At 38.9% G+C, this 21,644-nt stretch overlaps 1 protein-coding gene across 1 annotated transcript in view; it reads left to right on the forward strand.

Annotated features, from left to right (window-relative positions):
* CAMK4 (calcium/calmodulin dependent protein kinase IV) overlaps positions 1 to 21,644 on the forward strand; it is a 265,759-nt gene that overhangs the window by 164,574 nt on the left and 79,541 nt on the right. Inside the window, exon 6 of the mRNA XM_003259823.3 lies at positions 2,805 to 2,877. Within this exon, the coding sequence (XP_003259871.1) occupies positions 2,805 to 2,877 (73 nt within the window). The remainder of the gene's footprint in view (positions 1 to 2,804; positions 2,878 to 21,644) is intronic.

The following is a 21,644-nucleotide window of genomic DNA, read 5'->3' on the forward strand; positions in this document are numbered from 1 at the left end:
TAAAGAAAAGAGGTTTAATTGACCCCCAGTTCCGCATGGCTGCAGAGGTCTCAAGAAACTTAACTATCGGCTGGGCGCGGTGGCTCACGCTTGTAATCCCAGCACTTTGGGAGGCCGAGGCGGACGGATCACGAGGTCAGTAGATCGAGACCACGGTGAAACCCTGTCTCTGCTAAAAATACAAAAAATTAGCCGGGCGTGGTGGCGGGCGCCTGTAGTCCCAGCTACTCGGAGAGGCTGAGGCAGGAGAATGGCATGAACCGGGGAGGCGGAGCTTGCAGTGAGCCGAGACTGCGCCACTGCACTCCAGCCTGGGCGACAGAGCGAGACTCCGTCTCAAAAAAAAGAAACTTAACTATCATGACGAAAGGTGAAGGGGAAGCAAGGCACATCTTCCCATGGCAGAGCAGGAGAGAGAGAGAGAGCACAAAGGGGAAGTGCCACACACTTCAACCATAAGATCTCATGACAACTCACTCACAATCATGATAATGGCAAGGGAGAAATCCTCCCCCATGATCCAATCACCTCCCCTGGGCCCCTCCTGCAATTTGACATGAGATTTGGGTGGGAACACAAATCCAAAAAATCCAAACCGTATCAGCTAGTTAATGTCAGTATTGCTGAGAGTACAGAACAAACCAAAAAAAGAAGAAACTAATGTTAAAAACATGAAAACAAAAATACAAACACTCCTAAATGCAAAAAAAAATTAAAAGAGGAAAAGCACATAAAATGGACCACATAGTAAAAACATATATAAAACATTTTGTACATATTAACATGATAATATTGTTTGTCTAAGAAATGGAATATGAACATATGTACATATATATTTATTTTTTAATTCAAGAATAACATGTAAAATTAGAAAAATACTATCTGCCACTAAAAGTGTACTTCTAGGAGACAATGACTTATTCTAGGTCTGAGGCAGCAAATGTACAAAATAAGCCTCAGGTATTATATTATACTGGATAGAAAAATAACCACCAAAGACTTCAAAAGCCAACTTGCATAGCCTACTACTGACCCAGGAAGAGCTAGAGCAGATTGAAATGTATCAAATATGATTAAATCCATACTTCCAAAATGATACCAAAAAATGAACAAAAACACTAACTGGTCACTGAAAATGTTGGTGAATGAACTCATTATTTGGAAAACTGATAAGTTAAAAAACTAATAATCCCCTCTTTCCTATAAGAATTGTATTACTAGAAAATTTTTAGCTAACAAAGAAGCAGCAATGATAGATTATACCAACTTGAAACTGCTAATGATGTGATGGATCTAGGCATTGATAATCAATTACTGTTATTGTCAACGTGAAATGGAGCATAATTGAACATGCAACTCCTTGTGAAAATACACATTATTCCCTATAAAATATATTTGCTAAAAATTCAGCCTGAGTCTAATCAAGACCCTAATGCTATCCATTAATAAAAAGTAGAGAGGGCAGAGGAATAGCTCCAAAGACATAAAGGTATAGAATGAAATGTAATCCTCTAGAATCAAATGTGATTCTATCCCCTTGATGTCTTTGGAGATATTTCTCTGCCCCCTTTTTTAATTAATAGATAATGCTGGGGTCTTGATTAGGTTCATATTAAATACAGAAAATGTACATATACACCATGCAATACTGTGTAGCCATAAAAAGAAATGAGATCATGTCCTTTGAAGGGACATGGATGGAGCTGAAGGTCATTTTCCTTAGCAAACTAACGCAGGAACAGAAAACCAAATGCCACATGTTCTCACTAAGTGATGAGAGTACATGGACACAGAGAGGAACAACACACATTGGGGCCTATAGGAGGGTGGAGGGTGGGAGGAAGGAGAGAGAAGATCAATAACTTATGGGTACTGTGCTTAATACCTGGGTGATGAAATAACCTGTACAACAAAGCCCCATCACAGAAGTTTGTGTAATAAACTTGCCCATGTACCTCTGAACTTAAAATAAAAGTTTATTTTTTTTAAAGAATCACATTACCAAGCAGGGAAACTCTAAAGATCAAGTGACCAGCTTTCCAAAAAGAAACGCAGCAAAAGTGAAACAGAGATGGAGAAGGGATAAAAGGGAAGGATGGAAAAAGAGAAAGAGGGTTGGTGAGGGAAGAGAGAGAGAGAGGGAGAAAATACTGGTTAAAAAAGAATAAGAGATATACTGACCAATGAAGTTTCATGGACCTTATTTGGATACTTATTCAAACATGGAATTTAACATGTTTCAGACAATTAGAAATTTGAAACACTGCATATTTGATAATATTAAGAAATTAATTATAGGTATGATATTGGAATTATGACTATGATTTTTAGAGGGTCCTTTATCTTTTAGAGATAACCTCCTTAAATATTTACAAATGAAATTATATAATGTCTGATGTGTGCTTCAAAATAATAAGGAAGGAGTGGAAGTAATTAAGCAGATAAAACTTCATGAATTTATAGATAAAGCTATGTGACAATTACATGGGAGTGTTTCATTGTATAATATCTACTGGCATATGTTTAAAATGATTCGCAAAACAAAGCTTAAAACAGACAAAGTGTTTTTTTCTTCAAATGCAATGGATAGTTCAAGCCAAGGAAAAATAAAAGTATTTCATTTTCCTAAGTAAACTCAAAGATTTTTAGAGTGTCAGTTTGTGGAAATCTTTCCCATAGTAGTATGGCAGCCTGTTTCAATTGTTTGTGTGCACCATATTTAACATTAATTTACTTAACTTCTTTTAATATCCATTCTTCTGAATGAATGTGCCTGAGAATCATTTCCTTTCTTTTTGTTCCAGGATTGTGGAAAAGGGATATTACAGTGAGCGAGATGCTGCAGATGCTGTTAAACAAATCCTGGAGGCAGTCGCTGTAAGTATGAAGTAACAGCAATGGTGTAACTCTTAGTCATCTCTTCCTTTTACAGAATCATCATTTAAGAAATGCGTATCTGTGATAAGCCATACATTTTACGGCATAAAGTTGTGAAATATTTATAGAAAATGTGTGGAATAAGGTGGGTATGGTGGCTCAAGCCTGTAATCTCAGCACTTTGGGAGGCTGAGCCAGGCAGATCACTTAATGTCAAGAGTTCCAGACCAGCCTTGCCAACATGGTGAAACGCCGTATCTAATAAAAATAAAAAAGTTAGCTGGGTATGGTGACGCACACCTGTAATTCCAGCTACTTCAGAGGCTGAAGCACAAGAATTGCTTGAACTCGGGAGGTGGGGGATTGCAGTGAGCCAAGGTCACGCCACTGTACTCAAGCCTGGGCGAGAGAGAGAGACCCTGTCTCAAAAAAAAAAAAAAAAGAAAAAGAAAAAGAAAAGAAAGAAAATGTATGGAATAAATTTGTATTTTCTATTGATGACTCAAAGTCTGAAAGATACAGTCCTCTATATAATGCCATAAGTGTGTTAAATTAATTTCCATTCTATTATTAAGAGACCAAATGAGACTTTGGTGCCTTTAGTTGTTCTTTAACTCTTTCTTTCCCATTTCTTGAGTTTGTTTCTTGATTGCTTTTGTTTTTTAATTTGGTAGAGACGTGGAAGAGGGTTGAATGTGGTATAGACCTTGGAGCATAGAGATTATTGACTTTTCTTTCCAGAAAAGAAATGAGTGAGTTAGAAAGAAAGAATGTAGCAGTTTTTTTAAGGAAGAAACATAAGTTAATATTTTAAATTGGAACACAAGTTTTGTAAGTTAATGGTGGGAATAAATACATACACATTTACAAAAATATATACTGTCGAGAAGCTCTTTTGGATTGCATTAAGCAGGTAATATTTGCCTGTATAAATCAGACTCAACTGGCTAAAAGCTTCCCATGTATTTAATGTTGTCTAATATGTGCTGGAACACTTTGGTGATTCATTTATTGAATATGAAACCAGAACAAATTATTATTTGAACATTCAAGACAGGGCCCAAGGAGGGGTATTTATCAGGATCAGTTAAAGAGACAAATCTATAAAATATATCCAGAATTAAGATATACTCTATTATTCGGAGTTAGTTATTTAACTAAAATCATTATCCAATACCTTGGGAAGTCAGCCACAGTGACAGAAGCACAGGTCCTGTGAGTTTTACCCACATCAAAACCAGGAAGGAGGGAAGAAAAGAGGAAGGGAGGGAGAGAGTAGGGAGGACTCTGATATCTAACTAGCCTTTGTACCAATGATGGAAAGGAAAAAATAACCTTTGCATAAGGCTTCTAGAAATAGCCAGTTGAACCAAATCTGTTATTGAGCTGTTAACACCAATTTTAATTGGCTTTATAGCCCAGTCCTTCCAAATTATTTATTCCCATAAAAGTGTTTTGATCTTTTTACTATGGTGAGGGATGAAAAGTTTGAAATGGGAGTGAATAAAACCTGGAGAGGATGCCAACATAGCTCCTGATTATATAAATACTGAATATCAAATTCATCTTCTCACTGTAACCAAATAGCCACCCCATTTCAGATTTTCATCACACATAACATATTTACCAATTCTGGTTTCCTAGGTTTGCACACTAGGTAATGGGTTTCAACTCTTCCATTTTCTTATCTTACATAGACCTTTCCAACTTCAGTTGAATCTTTCTTCAAATGTGCATAAACTTAATCCTGTTCTCCATCATTCTGTGCCTGTTGCTGGCATGCTTTAAAAAAGAAAGAAGAAGCACTTTAATTGCCATTAACTCATATTCCTTTTTTTTTTGTTTTTTGTTTTGTTTTGAGATGGAGTCTCGCTCTGTCACCCAGGCTGGAGTGCAATGGCTTGATCTTGGCTCACTGCAACCTCTGCCTCCCAGGTTAAAGCGATTCTCCTGCCTCAGCCTCCTAAGTAGCTGGGACTATAGGTGTGTGCTACCACACCCAGCTAATTTTTGTATTTTTAGTAGAGATGGGGTTTTACCACATTAGCCAGGCTGGCCTCCAACTCCTGACCTCAGGAAATCCACCCACCTCGGCCTCCCAAAGTGCTGGAATTACAGGATTGAGCCACCGCACCCAGCCACAATTCCTGTTCCTAAATATATAAGTCTAGAATCATCTCTTGGAATCGTTATTTTTATTTTGTTACTTCTCCATTTAATAATGGCAGTTTTATACTTTTCTTAAATACCCATTTTAAAACCTCATTTCTTGTTATCATACATAATAAATTAATCAAGTAAATTTGCTGGCCATAGCCCACTATCACCTTACCTGAATCAGTCAGGCAGCTGGTATAGCAGTTAAGAATACTTTGGCAGTGTGACAGAGCTAGGTTTGGTTTTTAGATGTGTGAACTTGGACATGTCACTAAATATCTTTGAGCCTCAATTTAGTCTTGTAAAATAGGCATAGCAATTAACCTAACAGGATTGTGGAAAAGATTAAATGAGATAACTTGTGAATCATAACAATGTTCATAAAAGAAGGAAAAGAGGATAATCAACTTCATACTCAGTACATTCATTTAAAGATTTATTAGATGTAGTTGTATACAGATACACTTACTCCCCAGCAAAGTACAAAAAACAAAAACAATTGTGTAATATTACACTCATTGATCTAGGTGCTGATTACCCAGAAAGGTTCAGTTTGTAAAAATTCAGTACACTTACATATACTTTTCTATTCATATATTACACCAATAGAAAGTTTAAAAAGGAATTGTGCTGAAATTTTAGTATGTTTGTATGGTTATAACAGGTAATAAATCCTCAAGTCAGCATGCTATGTGTGTGTGTGTTTGTGTTTGCAGTTTACCCAACTGGATTCATGTACTTTTTCATGTTTCTAGTTCTAGCACATACTGTTGTCTAACAGGCAGATTTCGTTTTTCCTTTCTGGGACAGTAGCACATTATTCTCTGATATCACATGAGACAATGGGTAGAGAATGTGACAATGAGGGGAGAGGACATGTGCCACTCAGTCTACCGCCCTCCTCTTTTTATGCTATTCTACTGACGAAACATTATATCAAAATGAAGTAATCTTCAAAATAATTGTTCTGAGTGATCTTTACTTGCTTCTCTATATGCGAGTAACAGAATGCATGTGTCAGGAAGAGTGTACTGTAAGGCTACAGAGGTGTGTAAAGACAGCCAGCAGTCTGGACACTGGGCAGAACTCTTCCCCCACTGCTGCTTTTTTCTCATCACCTGCTTCCCTCTGCTCTCTTCCAACCAATATTCTCTACTTCTTAGATCCACAGAGTGACATACGGTCAACTTAACCATCTTGCATTAGCATATTAAAGTAAAAACCTAAATCTGACTCAAAATGAACACAAATATCATTTGATCTTAGTTTCAAATTTCAGAACAGAAGCCACATGTGGCTCAACTTGACTCAGGCTTCCTTCCCTAGTCCAGTCAGCTATGGATGGGGTGTGAACTGTGCAGTATAAATGTGGCTGGCCAGGACTGGGGATAAGGGGGGTTGTTCTAAGGGAAAGACAATAGTTTCTTTTGAACTAGGCTGCCACACCAAAAGGCATACCTTTTTCTACTATCTGTTCTGGTGCTTTTTTTGCTTTTACTGTTTCTTCATGTTTCTCTCCATTCCTGAATTATCATTGCATCCTAGGTGCAGTTTTGAATGACAGTTTGTCAGAAAACCATGATTTCACTTGGAATATGATTTCATTTTGGCGGAAGCCCTACTTGTTTATCATGTAGGAATTAACTTTTCTATGACCAAATTTAGTCACTCCTCACATTCCCACATTTCCGTCTTTGTTATTCAAGCTGTTTTCAGTAGGTGTATATTCCTGATTCTCTCATTCACTGATACCAGTATAAAAAGCTTACAAGGTTCTATCTTCTTCATCTTGGTAAATGGCACTACCATTCAGCAATTGTTTGCTAAAACCTAGAATTCACCTCACGTCCAAATAATTCCAGATAATAATCAACAGTTCTAGTCAGTCTATCTCCAAATTATAACCCAAATTTGACCATTTTTCTTCATCTTCACTAACCCATAGCCCTAGTTTCAGTCTGCATAATCTCTCACTCAGACCGCTATGAAACCTACTTCCACTCCATTCCCCTCACATTAACCAGTTATTATTTAAATCATACATCAATTATATCATTTCCATGCTTATACCAGAAGTGGCGTCCCATCGAAAGTAAAAAAAAAAAAAAAATCAAAATATCTTAACATATCCTAGGATGTCCTGCATATTCAGTTTCCTTCTCATCACCCCAACATAACTGCCTACACTACACTTGAGCTACACTGGCCTTATTTTCCGACCCTCAGAGAGGTCTCAGTTAATTCCCATCTCAGAGTAGTTGTCATTTCACTTCCTGGGGAGCTCTTCATATCTTTCTATGGCTCACTTCTCTACTTCTTTTGGGTCTCTGCTGAAGTGTGACTTCTCCAGGGGGACCTTCCCTGACCACTCTACCTAAAATAATGACCACCACTACCTCTCCAAGCCATCTTAGTTTCTATTACCATGTGGTATGTCTTTTTGCACTTATAATTATTTAAAATTGAACAATATTTTGTCTGTTTTGTGTTTATTATCTCTCCATAAAAGTAGGAACTTTGTGCTGTTCACCTTTATATTCCCAGAGTCCAAAACAGTACATGACAAAGTAGGAGCTCAATAAACACTTATTGAATAAGTAAATGGAAATTGATGAAAACATGAAGAACGAGCCATCATTCTGGATTTTGTCTTTCTGGATAACAAGCCATGTACTAAACATCTTTACTGTTATTTTTCTACTCATTGCATAGGAGACGAAGCTTTATAACTTACTTTTGTGAATAAGATTCTTTTTGTTTCCTTACTACTGTTTCATTCTTTCCTATCATTCAAAACTCACCTTCTTTGGTATGTTCTTTCTTTGCCTCCATCCGTTCAGATCAGCTCTTGATTCTTTAGGAGGCTTATTACAGTGGGTATGCCTCAATATAGTAATACCTCATGTAGCTGACTGGGAAACTCTCTTATTCAATTGGTGAAAAATGGATGTTCTCGGCATCAGAATTTTCCACCTGTTGGAGTTATACCAGTTAAGAAATAAAAGAGTCCAAGAAGGGATGTTCCAGATAGGGGTGCCCCACATAACACAGAAGGATAAGAGTTCCTAGAACTCTGACTCAAGTCTGTAAAGATAAATTAATTAATCTATAGCTAATCCTACATTTAAAAAAAATTGTTGAGGGTTTTTTTTGTTTGTTTTTGTCACTAAGTTCCAGTGTAGGAGCTAAGCTAACACATTCAAGTCAAATGTCCCTTGAAAGAAATTTTATAAAAATCAGATTTTCTCTGATTATTGCAATTAAGGGTTAACTTAAAGAAAAAAAATTAATTTCCCTAAGAGTTCCACAGGTAGAAAGCAAAGCAATTTAAAACTAGCCAGAAATGGCTGGCATTTATGAAATAGTTTATTGTCAATTACACAGCTATACATAGCTATAAAAATTGGGACAGGTGGGAACTCAGAGTAATCAGTGGTACATCTCACATTTCCTCTAGATAACTTATATCTAGGCTGGTTGTTGAAAGCATAGAAGCAGAAAACTTAAAGATTGAAAAGTTCTTGGGAAATATAATGCAGGTATAATTATACTCCTTACGTAACGTATCTTGCAATCCTTCCCTCCCTCCCCATTCCATCCTAATTCTTGCCCCACATATTTTACAGTATTTCTCTGACTTTAACCTTGTTCCTTCTGCTTTCCTGGCTTTAAATAGCTTTTGTGAAAGCTTTTAAAGTGTGTTTGAAAGATGTTTCCCTCTTTGGATTTGAATTCATTCAGTCAGTCCTCGAGAGCACACCCTTAAGTCCTCTTGAGTATTCTCTCTTCTTGAAATGAATTCCAATGGTCCAAAGTTAAATGGTCTAGGTCAGTCTGGACATTCTGGAAGGGTCATCCTGTAGTAGCACAATACCAAACCCCTTTTCCATGGACTTGTAGGGATAATTAGGGAATATTCCCTCTCCTCTGATATCTAATACTGCTGCCACCACCTTCAGTTCTTTCTTTGTCACCACTGACACCTGAGTGTTTCTCTATTTCCAAAACATCATCATCCCCTACATTATCCCCTACTGATACAACCTTTCTTCCCTTTTTCTAGCTACTGTTCTCTTTCGTATGTCTTAATTTCAAAGTGTGACTTTGGAACCTAGAGAAATTTGTACATATAGAACATAGTACTGCTCTGCTGTTCTGTCTTCTCTCTTCTCTTCTCTTCTCTTCTCTTCTCTTCTCTTCTCTTCTCTTCTCTTCTGTTCCTTTTTTTGAGACAGTCTCGCTCTGTCACCCAGGCTGGAGTGCAGTGGTGTGATCTTGGCCCACTGCAAGCTCTGCCTTTTGGGTTCAAGCAATTCTCCTGCCCCAGCCTCCCAAGTAGCTGGGATTACAGGCATATGACACCACGCCTGGCTAATTTTTGTATTTTTAGTAGAGACAGGATTTCACTATGTAGCCAGGCTGTCAGTACTGCATTTCTTCAGGAACTTCAAGGAAATGGATGAGTAACTATTAAATCTATTTGCTGTTGTATAACATAGCTTTTTGGTTAGGATTGTGTTAAAGACTGTGATGATGATGGTGAAGAGTTACAACGAGAAGAATCTAACCCTTTAAATGTCAATATGGTATCTGAGCATCAAAAAAAAGAAATAGAAAATGAACATTATTATAGAGAGGCAAGAAAAGATGAAATTGCAAAAGCTCCCTTTGATTAAAAAAAAATTAACCTGTAACTCACTCTTTAAAACAGAAACAGATTTAGCTTTTTATATAGAAAATCAATTGATAATGAATTGGTGACTAGATACTCAAAAACTGAAAAGGCAAAAGAGGAACGCTAAACTAAGGTATTGTGTGTGGAGGACGTGTGACAACTTCAGGAAACAGCTACCCCTAGGACTGGGGGAACAAAATGAAGAGGTTAAAATTATTAAAACGTAGAGGATTGAAGGAGGTTCTCTATGGACTTGTGAAGAGGGCTCCCTGTTTGGCTGGTGTGGGTGGCTTGGACCTCAGAGGAATCTCGCATGAAGCTGGACCTCAGGTCTCTGAGGATGATGCTCCAGCTAGCCAGTGCTGGTGTTGCTGTTGAGAGGCACTGAGACTGGTTCTGTTTGAGTTGCAAAAGCTGCAAACTGGATTCAACTGTTGTTCCTGGAACGACCTGCCACTGCAGGGTGAAAGAGTGCCTCCAGAGAGACATAGGAATAACAAGCAGAAAATCAGACTCAGAAAGCAAACAGGAAGGAGCAATCCCTTCTTTCTCTTCTAGCCTGCCACTCTTTCTCCCTCATGCCCTCTCATGGCAGATCCAAATAGAGAGCCAACTGGAGAAGGAAAAATGTGGCTTGAAATTTCAATCTCAGCATCATAAATTGGACTACAGAAGAATGGGTTTTACGTTTGGAGACAATAGCTTAATAAATTGTACAGGATGTTATTCAAAAACAAAAATAAATTATCGGTTTCTGTTTTTCTTCAGAGTCTTCTGAAATGTTCGTAGTCTACTAAAGTGCATGAAATGGTTCTAGAGTTCAGTGAAATCAAAATAAGAGAAGTAACACAAAAATAAATTACTGCCTGTATTTAGTACTATTATGCTTAATGATGTTTATCCATTTAACAGGCATTATATTATTCAACCTTACATTATCTGACACATTGAAACCATGTTCCACTTCGACCTCTTATTCCTCATTGGCAGAAAGCCAATCTCCCTTGTAGGAAGATGGAAAGTACCAGAACTTATCCTCCTAGCCTCCCTTGCAGCTAGGGCAAGGTCATATTACCTGACTCTGCCGAGTAAGTTCCTTGGGACAGTTTGCTCATGAGTTTTGGGAAAAATTTTCCCTTAGTAAAGGAGACTCAAGGGAAGAAAAGCCATTTCTCCTTTTCACTGGCCTAGTTGGGTCTGCATATGATGTTGGGAACCACTTTTGCTATCTTGTAATTATGAAGAGAAACATAAGTCGTCCTGAGGAAGGCAGAGAAGAAAGATGACACCATTGGAATTCTCCAACTTCTTGATACCTCAGGGAGGATAAATACAGTTTCTCAATATTTCAGTTTTAAATTATATGCCCTGTTACTTGAAGCAATAAGATACTGAACCGTTTATTCAATAAACTTTTTGAGTATATGCTAACAATTTTTCTGTGGTCAGAGCAAGTGTATAATTTTCCATGCATTTAAACATAACAGAAAGAGCATACTTCTAAATAAAAAGATTCTGGTCCCACAAATTTCTAAAAACTGATTTTCACTGAATATCAAACATACACCCACATATTGCTAAATCAGGATTAAGTATGCTTTGAAGGGACAATGAAGTTTAAGGGTTTTGAAAATAAAATTGCTTTTGACACTTGTTTTTTGTTTCTATGAATGTCATTCCTGCTTGAGTCCACTTCTTGTCAATTAATAGGTTCAGAGAGTTCAAGTACATAATGAAAGGTTAAAACAGAAAATGCAAGTTTTTTTGTTGTTTGTTTGAAACCTGTCGGTTCCTATGGTATTTTCATTTCTTTCTCTGGAGACTTTTGTCTCTTGCTGCTCAGGTTTGAGCACTGATCTTTGGAGGACAGATTTTAATTAATACAAAGTTTTAAGAGTTGAAGCACTAAAATGATAATTTTACCTGTAAAAAGTAAAAGTGGTTTAATTCATATTAAGAATTGAGAGATCACAGTTCTCAGAGAAGAAATAACAAGGTGTTCTCTTAATGTTGTAATATTTTGATTTATAGACATAGAATAAAGTAGACTAGTGGCCCGATCAGAGCATGGACATTTTATCAGAAATTTTGGAACAGAAAAATAATCTACACTCTGAAATTACAGTGCAATATTGGGACACAGAGGATCTAAAAACAATTCCTGGGCAGGGGAGGGGATTTCCTTCTCATTAAATGTTTCTGCACACCATTATCACTAATGATAATGATATCAAAATTTTACCGAATTCTGCCTACATGGACTTCCCTCTTTTGGTTCTCGAGTAAGCCACAATAAATTCTGGAGCATGTGCCTAGGAATTTTCTGATAGTCTTTGTTAACTTAAGAATCACTCAATCTATAAATTTGGAAAGGAGCCTATATTTCTTATAAAAGGTTACAGGCTGTAAGGTGACCCTTTGACAGGTTGGGAAGTGCAGCCTGCAGAAGAGCCTGTTAGCAGGCATTTTGAAGGAGGAGGGGTCAGGGTAGGAATTTTATGTTGAATGGGTTGGCTAAGCATACATATTTAGCATGGTACAGTAGGAGTTATGAATATTTATGAAGGCAGTCTTAACATATGCATATTGAACAAACATGCATGTTACATTTGACCCATGTTCACTTTGGGATGGAGACTTAATAACTAAATGTATTACAGTTGGGCCCTAAATGCCAATAGGCACTTGGGACACAAGGACACTCAAGTGTGCAGCCTTTGTAAACTGGCTAGAACCAGTCCATGGTCAGTTCTTATCTGGAGAAAGTTACTGAAATCAGTTTCTTATAATTATAGCTGGTGGAACAGGGGCTGAGGGTCAGTTAATCAGTGCCTAGTGGAGCTGCAGTTGTTTGAACGTTGCTTGTCTCAAGGTCAATGCTTGTTTAGCTGCTAGAGAAAAAGAAAAACCTTGTGGCAGATAGAACATAGTTCATTATTTAAGTGTGGGGATACATGACTTAACTCTTGTCTGTCATGGCCTTAGGTCCTGTTTATAAGTTGGTATTTAATTGCCACAAAAAGTCTGTTTTGTCAGTCTTAACATCTCTGTTTTAACATGAATGCTGGTCAGTTGTTGTGTCTAAACTGCAAAAGGGGGAAAGTATAATGAGTCATGTTTGACCTGTCCCATCATAACCAAGAACTCAGTTGTTAAGGTTTTTCTGGGGTCTCCTTGGCCAAAAGGAGGTTCGTTTAGTTGGCTGGGGACTTAGTGTGTTATTTTTAGCTTACACCATATACAAAATATTATTTTGATGATTATAGTCTAGACGACTTTTGTTGTTTGGGGGTTTTGTTAATGTTGGATAAGATCAACAATTCATTTCAACAATTACTGATTCCCTAGTTTATTCCAGACTTTGTTCTAGACTTTGAGATACAGAGGTCAAGAAACTCACCAATAAACTGGGTGGATAGACACATAAACACATGGCTACAAGATGGTAAAAGTGCACTTAGTGATTCAAAGGCAACAGAGAGGGAATATGCTGTTTGATGTATCTAGAGAGAAACTGAGTCAGAAAATACCTTGCCAGATAAAGTTGTATCTGAATTGGAGTTTAAAAGAAAATTTGGCCAGGTGTGGTGGCTCACGCCTGTAATCCCAGCACTTTGGGAGGCCAAGGCGGGCAGATCACAAGGTCAAGAAGTTGAGACCCTCCTGGCCAATGTGGTGAAACCCCATCTCTACTAATAATACAAAAATTAGCTGGGCGTGGTGGCGCATGCCTATAGTCCCAGCTACTCAGGAGGCTGAGGCAGGAGAATCATTTGAACCCAGGAGGCGGAGGTGGCAGTGAGCTGAGATTGCACCACCACACTCCAGTCTGGCAACAGAGCAAGACTGCGTCTCAAAACAAAACAAAAAGGAAGTTTATTGTTTAATTAACAGCCAGTATGAAAGAAAAGGAATTTCCATAATACTCCTTTTTTTCCATTTTTAGGGAACATAATAAAGGTACAAAGGCAGAAAATCTGGTCTTTAGTTATTTCTTAAAAGTAAGGTACATATGGTGAGAACCAAGGCTTAAAAAGACAGGAAGACTGGCCTGGAGGGGCTCAGGTGACTTACTAAAATGGTTCACATGATTCTGCAGATGAAGAGGTCCTGAGGGTCTTTTGCTATAAGACCATCACCCTGATGGCAGCATGAAGTCCGAAAGCAGTGGAGAGGATATTAAAAATGGCCAGTCAATAAATGAAAAGCACTACCTTCCCCTCAAAAAGAATAGTTTTTGAGTATATGAATGAAATTTGCTAACCAACTAAGCTCAAAATTTCCCTTAGATCTTCACTGTCAAGATCTATGAGTGTTACATATATGAAGACCTGGGTATAATGAAAAATAATTTAAAGTAGGGAACGGCAGATAGCAGGACTTAGAGGATCAATAAGAACTTTTCATCGGACTTTCTCACCTTTATTAACACTTAGCATTACATTCTCTTTTTTTTTTTGTCACTTCTCTGCCTACTTCCTTTATAAGGTTTTATCCCATTCTCTTCTATCTGGTCTAATGGTTCCTCTAATTACCTCTTTCTCTTCCACTCCTGTTTCCTTCTCCTAATTGATTTTCTTTCTTTCTTTCTTTCTTTCTTTCTTTCTTTCTTTCTTTCTTTCTCTCTCTCTCTCTCTCTTTCTTTTTTGGTTTTTGAGACAGAGTCTTGCTTTTGTCACCCAAGCTGGAGTGCAGTGGCGTGATATCTTGGCTCAGTGCAACTTCTGCCTCCCCGGGTTCAAGCAATTCTCCTGCCTCAGCCTCCTGAGTAGCTGGGACTACAGGTGTCCGTCACCATGCCTGGCTAATTTTTGTATTTTTAGTACAGACGAGGTTTCACCATGTTGGCCGGCTGGTCTCGAACTCCTGACCTCTGATGATCCAGCTGCCTCAGCCTCCCAAAGTGCTGGGATTACAGGTGTGAGCCTCCATACCCGGCCATTTTTTTTCTTTTTATGCTCTTCTTTTTCCTTTGCTTTATTTGAGAACTAATGTTGAATTAAAGAACAATAAAAATAACAAACATTTTTAAAGACCCACTAAAGCTTCTAGACCAGATGACTCTGGGCTGACTTTGCACACAGCATGAATTCTAGGTCCCGAGGAGAGCTACTGAAAGTAAACGCAAGACGCACTCTCTTTCTGAAAGGTGATAAAAAAAAAGAGGATAATAAAGCAACATCTTATTTGTCTTCCTTGGAAGAAAATACCTCAAGGAAATGCCTCAGGATTAACATGAGTGTCTTCACTTTTTCAAAAACTCATTAAAGTGCCATGAACATGAGGTTATTTAATAGATATGACCTGCCTCTTCTTTGATATCCTTGGATTATGATCTTTAGAAGTTAATTCACCAGCTATTCTGTTAGGTTTCAGTTGATGTAATTCTCAGAATCATAGGCTTTGAAGTAGGAGAATTAGACAGCCTCAAATCAGGATGGGAAATATGTCTAGTTAATAGTGGCAGCATGAAAGAAAAACACAAGGCCGGGCATGGTGACTCATGCCTGTAATCCCAGCACTTTGGGAGGTTGAGACAGGTGGATCACGAGGTCAGGAGTTAGAAACCAGCCTGGCCAAGATGGTGAAACCCATTATCTACTAAAAATACAAAATTAGCTGGGCATGATGGCAGCCGCCTGTAATCCCACCTACTCCAGAGGCTGAGGCAAGAGAATTGCTTGAACCTGGGAGGCAGAGGTTGCAGTAAGCTGAGATGGCGCCACTGCACTCTAGCCTGGGTAACAGAGAGAGACTCCTTAGAAAAAAAAAAGAGAGAAAAAGACAAAAACAACACCCCAAAGTATACTAATAGAGAAGTACTCACAGTGTCCTTTTGAGGTCCAGAAAGGCATGCACTGTTTCTGATTATCATGAATAAAGCGAAAGAAAAAAGTGAGGAATCAAGCTATAAGGAAATAAGCTTTTAAGGTTACACATTTTAATTACATTAAAAAATGCTCATTCCAATCAAGTTTATGTAGACCATGGCAGGAAGGATATTATCACAATATCTTAAACAAACAACAACAACAACAACAACAAAAGCAACACTTTACCCTAATTGACAATTTGGCCTGTATGTATTCTGTTCTTATCATATTGAGTGTTCTGAAAAGCTGAAATCATGAACAAGGAATTCTGCCACCCACAATGGCCTCCCTCAGAGGACAGTGTTTTCTTTAGATATATAGATATAGTTTATGTGCAATAGCCTCAACCTACTGCAGGCCACAGGAAAAGGACTTAAGAAAGAATGACTAGGCTGGGCATGGTGGCTTATGCCTGTAATCTCAGCACCTTGGGAGGCCAAGGTGGGCAGATCACTTGAGGTCAGGAGTTTGAAACCAGCCTGGCCAACATGGTGAACCGTCATCTCTGCTAAAAATACAAAATTAGCCAGGCATGGTCCCAGCTACTCAGGAGGCTGAGGCAGGAGAATCGCTTGAACCTGGGAGCCAGAGGTTGTAGTGAGCCAAGATCATGCCAGTGCACTCCAGCCTGGGCAACAAAGTGAGACTCCATCAAAGAAAGAGAGAGAGAGAGAAAGACTCTGTGGGAAATACCAGTGTCTCATGACTTAAAGGTGAACAGTGATCCTTTCTTTTTATGAGTGTTTCCCTCTAAGGATGGTGTATTAGTCTGTTCTCATGCTGCTAATAAAGATATAGCCCAGAGTGAGTAATTTATAAAGAAAAGAGGCTTAATGGATTCACAGTTCCACATGGCTTGGGAGGCCTCACCATCATGGCAGAAGGCAAAGGAGCAGCAAAGGCATGTCTTACGTGACGGCAGGCAAGAGGGCTTTTGCAGGGGAACTCCCATTCATAAAACTATCAGATCTTGTGAGACTTATTCACTACCATGAGAATAGTATGGGAAAACCCCTCTGCATAATTCAATTATCTCTAGCTGGCCCCACCCTTGACACAAGGGGATTGTTTCAATTCAAGGTGAGATTTGGGTGGGGACACAAAGCCTAACCGTATCATTCTGCCCCGGCCCCTCCCAAATCTCATGTCCTCACATTTCAAAACCAATCATGCCTTCCCAAAAATCCCCCAAAGTCTTAACTCATTTCAGCATTAACTCAGAAGTCCACAGCCGAAAGTCTCAGCTGAGACAAAGCAAGTCCCTTCTGCCTATGAGGCTATAAAATCAAAAGCAAGTTAGTTACTTCCTAGATACAGTGGGGGTATAGGCATTGGGTAAATACAGCCATTCCACATGGGAGAAATTGGCCAAAACATAAGTGCTACAGGCCCCATGGAAGTCTGAAATCCAGTGGGGCAGAAAAATCTTAAAGCTCTGAAATGATCTCCTTTGACCCCATGTCTCACCTCCAGATCATGCTGATGCAAGCAGTGGGCTCCCATGGGCATGGGAAGCTCTTTCTCTGTGGCTTTTCAGGGTACAGCTTCCCTCTCAACTGCTTTCATGGGCTGGTGTTGAGTGTCTGTGGCTTTTCCAGGTGCACAGTTCAGGTTGTTGGTGGATCTACCATTCTGGGGTCTGGAGGATGGTGGCCCCTGCTCACAGCTCCACTAGGCAGTCCCCCAGTGGGGACTTTGTGTGGGAGCTACAACCCTATATTTCCCCTCTGCACTACCCTAGCAGACATTCCCTGCAGCATACTTCTGCCTGGGCATCCAGGCATTTCCATACATCCTCTGAAATCTAGATGGAGGTTCCCAATCTCAATTCTTGACTTCTGTGCACCCACAGGCTCAACACCATGTGGAAGCCACCAAGGCTTGGGGTTTGCATCTTCTGAAGCAATGGCCTGAGTTGTACATTGCCTCATTTTAGCCATGGCTGGAGCTGAAGCGGCTCGAACACAGGGCACCATATCCCCCAGACTGCACACAGCAGGGGAGCCCTGGGCCAGGCCTATGAAACCATTTTTCCCTCCAGGGCCTCCAGGCCTGTGATGGGAGGTGCTGCTGTGAAGGTCTCTGACTTGCCCTGGAGACATTTTCCACATTGTCTTGGTGACTGACATTTGGCTCCTCATTACTTATGCAAATTGCTACAGCAGGCTTGAATTTCTCCCCAGAAAATGGGGTTTTCTTTTCTATCATGTCAGCAGGCTGCAAATTTTCCAAAATTTTATGCTCTGCTTTCTCTCGAACACTTTGCTGCTTAGAAATTTCTTCTGCCAGATACCCTAAATCATCTCTCTCAAGTTCAAGGTTCCACATATCTCTAGGGCAGGGGCAAAATGCTGCCAGTCTCTTTGCATAGCAAGAATGACCTTTACTCCAGTTCCCAAGAAGCTCCTCATCTCCATTTGAGTCCACCTCAGCCTGGACTTTATTGTCCATATCACTATCAGCATTTTAGTCAAAGCAATTCAACAAATTTCTAGGAAGCTCCAAACTTTCCCACATCGTCCTGTCTTCTTCTGAGCCCTCCAAGTCCCTAGGAAGTTCCACACTTTCTCACATTTTCCTGTATTCTTCTGAGCCCTCTAAACTGTTTCAACCTCTGCCTGTTGCCCAGTTTCAAAGTCACTTCCACATTTTTGGGTATCTTTACAGAAGTGCCCTTCTACCTGGTACCAGTTTACTGTATTAGTCTGTTCTCATGCTGCTGATAAAGACATACCTGATACTGGGTAATTTATAAAGGAAAGAGGTTTAATTGACCCACAGTTCCACATGGTTAGGGAGGCCTCACAATCATGGCAGAAGGGGAAGCAAGACATGTCTTACATGGCAACAGTCAAGAGGGCTTGTGCAGGGGAACTCCCATTTATGAAACCATCAGTTCTCATAGGCTTATTCACTACCACGAGAACAGTATGGGGAACTGCCCCCAAGATTCAATTATCTCCACCTAGTCCCACCCCTGACACATGGGGATTATTACAATTTAAGGTGAGATTTGGGTGGAGACACAGCCAAGCCATATCAGATGGTAAAGAGTGAATAACACTACTGTATGTCTGTGTTATTCTTTCATTGATTGTTTATTGGAGGATGGGTTGGGACCATAAAATTTATCTCCTTACTCTGTGGTAGTAGTTGTTTGCCAAAAAGCTGAAGTATTCCCTTAGGGAATAAAGTTCTGTTTTGTATTATATGGGTGTAATGTGAATTTACTACTTATGATGTCTTTGACCCATAAAAAATAAATTTTTATTTGGTAATGGCTAATTCAGGAGTGGTGTTGATAAAATGAACAGTTCTCTGCAATAATCAGGTGGAATATATTTTATTTCTGGGTCAGAATGAGAGCTTCAAGGCAATGCTATAATAATATTCTGTTAACTTCACTGCTTGACCATGGAACTTTGATTTTATTATTATTAAACAGTAATAGCCACACACTTCCTAGGTGTTAGTAGAATCATGTAAAACGGTGGTGTTGAAATTTCCTGATTAAAAAAGAAGGTACCTCCTGGTGCTTCATTTTCTTTTCTCATATTTTTTTTTATTGTGTTCAATGAAAACACACACACAGAAGTTTCAAAGTTTTAATGCTTCTAGGACCAAGAAGTATTTGTCAACAATCTTCAAAACTCTAAAAGGAATCAGCATTGGAAAAGGTAAAGAAGGATCCTAAGGCAAGACAGAAGAACCAAGCAGGAGGAGACTTGGGTGTTCTCACTCACACCTACTGAGATCCTTTACCAAGACATGGGCCACAGACAGAGTTAGCATCCAGCATCTTATTTTATGTGAGTGGCTTTCTCTGAGGGCCAAGTCTGTTTCAAATCCTTTTTCTTCCCACCATAGCAAAGCTTGGACTTTAAGTCTCATAATTGCAAAAGAGTCAGTAAAAGCCCGTGGAATGTGACAGCAGTTGTAGGTTGGGCTAAAGGCAGCAGGATCTATGAAAGTATTAGTTCTAAGAGTTGTCGATTCTTATGTAATGCTTTATGCAAGAGAAGGCAACAGATTGCTCCAAATTATTCAGAAATAAATTCCGCATAGTCAGGTGGAGGAACAGATGACTCTTCCACTGTGCTTCCAAACCACAACCTGATAGGAAATTGCTGGAGGCTGGAAACATGATAAGAACTGCTTCACTGGAACTTCAGCATAGAAATAAGACAAGTGGATTCTCCTTTGCAATCATCACCATTTACAATTAAGGTAAATGTTGATTTACAATTAAGATAAACGGTGATGATCGCAAAGGAGAATCCACTTCTCTTTTCTATTGGCAAACATTAGATTGTGCATTAATCCCTTTTTAATTAAGTTTGGTAAAGAGGAATAAAAAATATGAAGTTTTCAAAATATCCTAAAATGCAAAAACGGGAAGAAATTTGTCTTCAAGATATAGAGTAACAGCATACTTTTGGAAAAAGACAGTAGAAGGCTATGGAAGATATCTTTTAAAAGCATCTGCTTTGCAGTGAGCCGAGATCGCGCCACTGCACTCCAGCCTGGGTGACAGAGCGAGACTTCGTCTCAAAAAAAAAAAAAGCATCTGCTTTGTTTATTCAAAAAGATTCATATGTTTTGACATTGAAACAAGCTTGATGTTTAAGAAGTTATTAATCACCAGCATGAAATAAAAATAAAGCTCTGCTTAGGAGCATAAATGATAAGGAAGCATAATATAATAATAAAAGGTTACAGAAACCAAATTAAAAAATTAAAATCTGAACTAAAAATAGTAAAGTGCAGAATTGAAGTTGTAGGTAATTGAGTTATTTATTCAGATGGAAAATGTAATAAGATTTACAAAAATGCAGGAAGAAAAGAGAAAAGATGCCACTAATAAGAAAGTCGATAGTAGATATGGCAACAGACATTCAGTCTAAAATAGCAGTTTTCCCAAAGAGGAGATGAGCAGTCTATAAAACAGAGACAGTAGTCAACGATGTAATAAGAAACCATTTTTTCATGCAAAAAAAAAAAAAGACTCCGTGTCTCATTTTAGTCAAAACTGAGTAAACTGATAAACATCCAGATTTACCCTGTTGTTTTTGAACATTTCAAAAATAATAGCAACATTTGAAACAGAATGCCAGAAGAAGATAAACAATATACTGGAAGGACAAAATCAAACCAGCCTCAGACCTCAAACCAGTATTTAACACTGGAGGACAATAGAGCAAGTGTCTATAGGGAAGAATGCATTGTAATCCATGAATTCTGTAACCACTAAATTGTCATTCATATGTAAAGGCAGCAAACATTCTGAAACATCTGTAATATATAAGTAAGGTAGAAGGCGGGACTCAACTCTGGAGGCAGGGCTCGAACACTGGGCCAAATTGAGGACTAGCTAGAACAGAGACTTGGTGGAAGCTGCTTTCCATGAGACACAGCTATCAGTGTGTCATCTTAGTTTATCACTGCCGTGGCTACGTGCAGAAGTTACCACCTCTTGCCATGATAATAACCCCATGACCCAGAAGTTACCACCCTTTTCCTAGAAATTTCTACATAATCCAACCCTTAATTTGTATGTAATTAAAAGTGGGTAAAAGTATGACTGCAGAATTGCCTCTGAGCTGCTACTGTGGACACATTGACTATGAGGTAGCTCTGCTCTTCAAGAAGCAGTAATTCTTGTACTGCCGTACACTGCTGCTTCAATAAAAGTTGCTGTCTAACATCATGGGCTCGCCCTTGAATTCTTTCCTGGGTAAAGCCAAGAACCCTCCCAAGCTAAGCGTCAGTTTGGGCGCTTGCCTATCCTACATCATCAGTATTCAGAAAACCTGCCTAACATTAATTTTCTAATGGGAAATAAATATTTTAATGATATATTTCAGCCAACTAATAAATAAAAATAGGATTTTAAATGGGGAAATTGTCATATAAAAGGCTTGGAGGCAATTATTAAAATTATTATGGAGCTGGCCGGGTGCAGTGGCTCGCGCCTGTAATCCCAGCACTTTGGGAGGCTGAGGCAGGCAGATGTCAAAGTCAGGAGTTTAAGACCAGCCTGGGCAATATGGTGAAACCCTATC

Source organism: Nomascus leucogenys, chromosome 2, assembly GCF_006542625.1.
Source record: "Nomascus leucogenys isolate Asia chromosome 2, Asia_NLE_v1, whole genome shotgun sequence".
NCBI lineage: Eukaryota > Metazoa > Chordata > Mammalia > Primates > Hylobatidae > Nomascus > Nomascus leucogenys.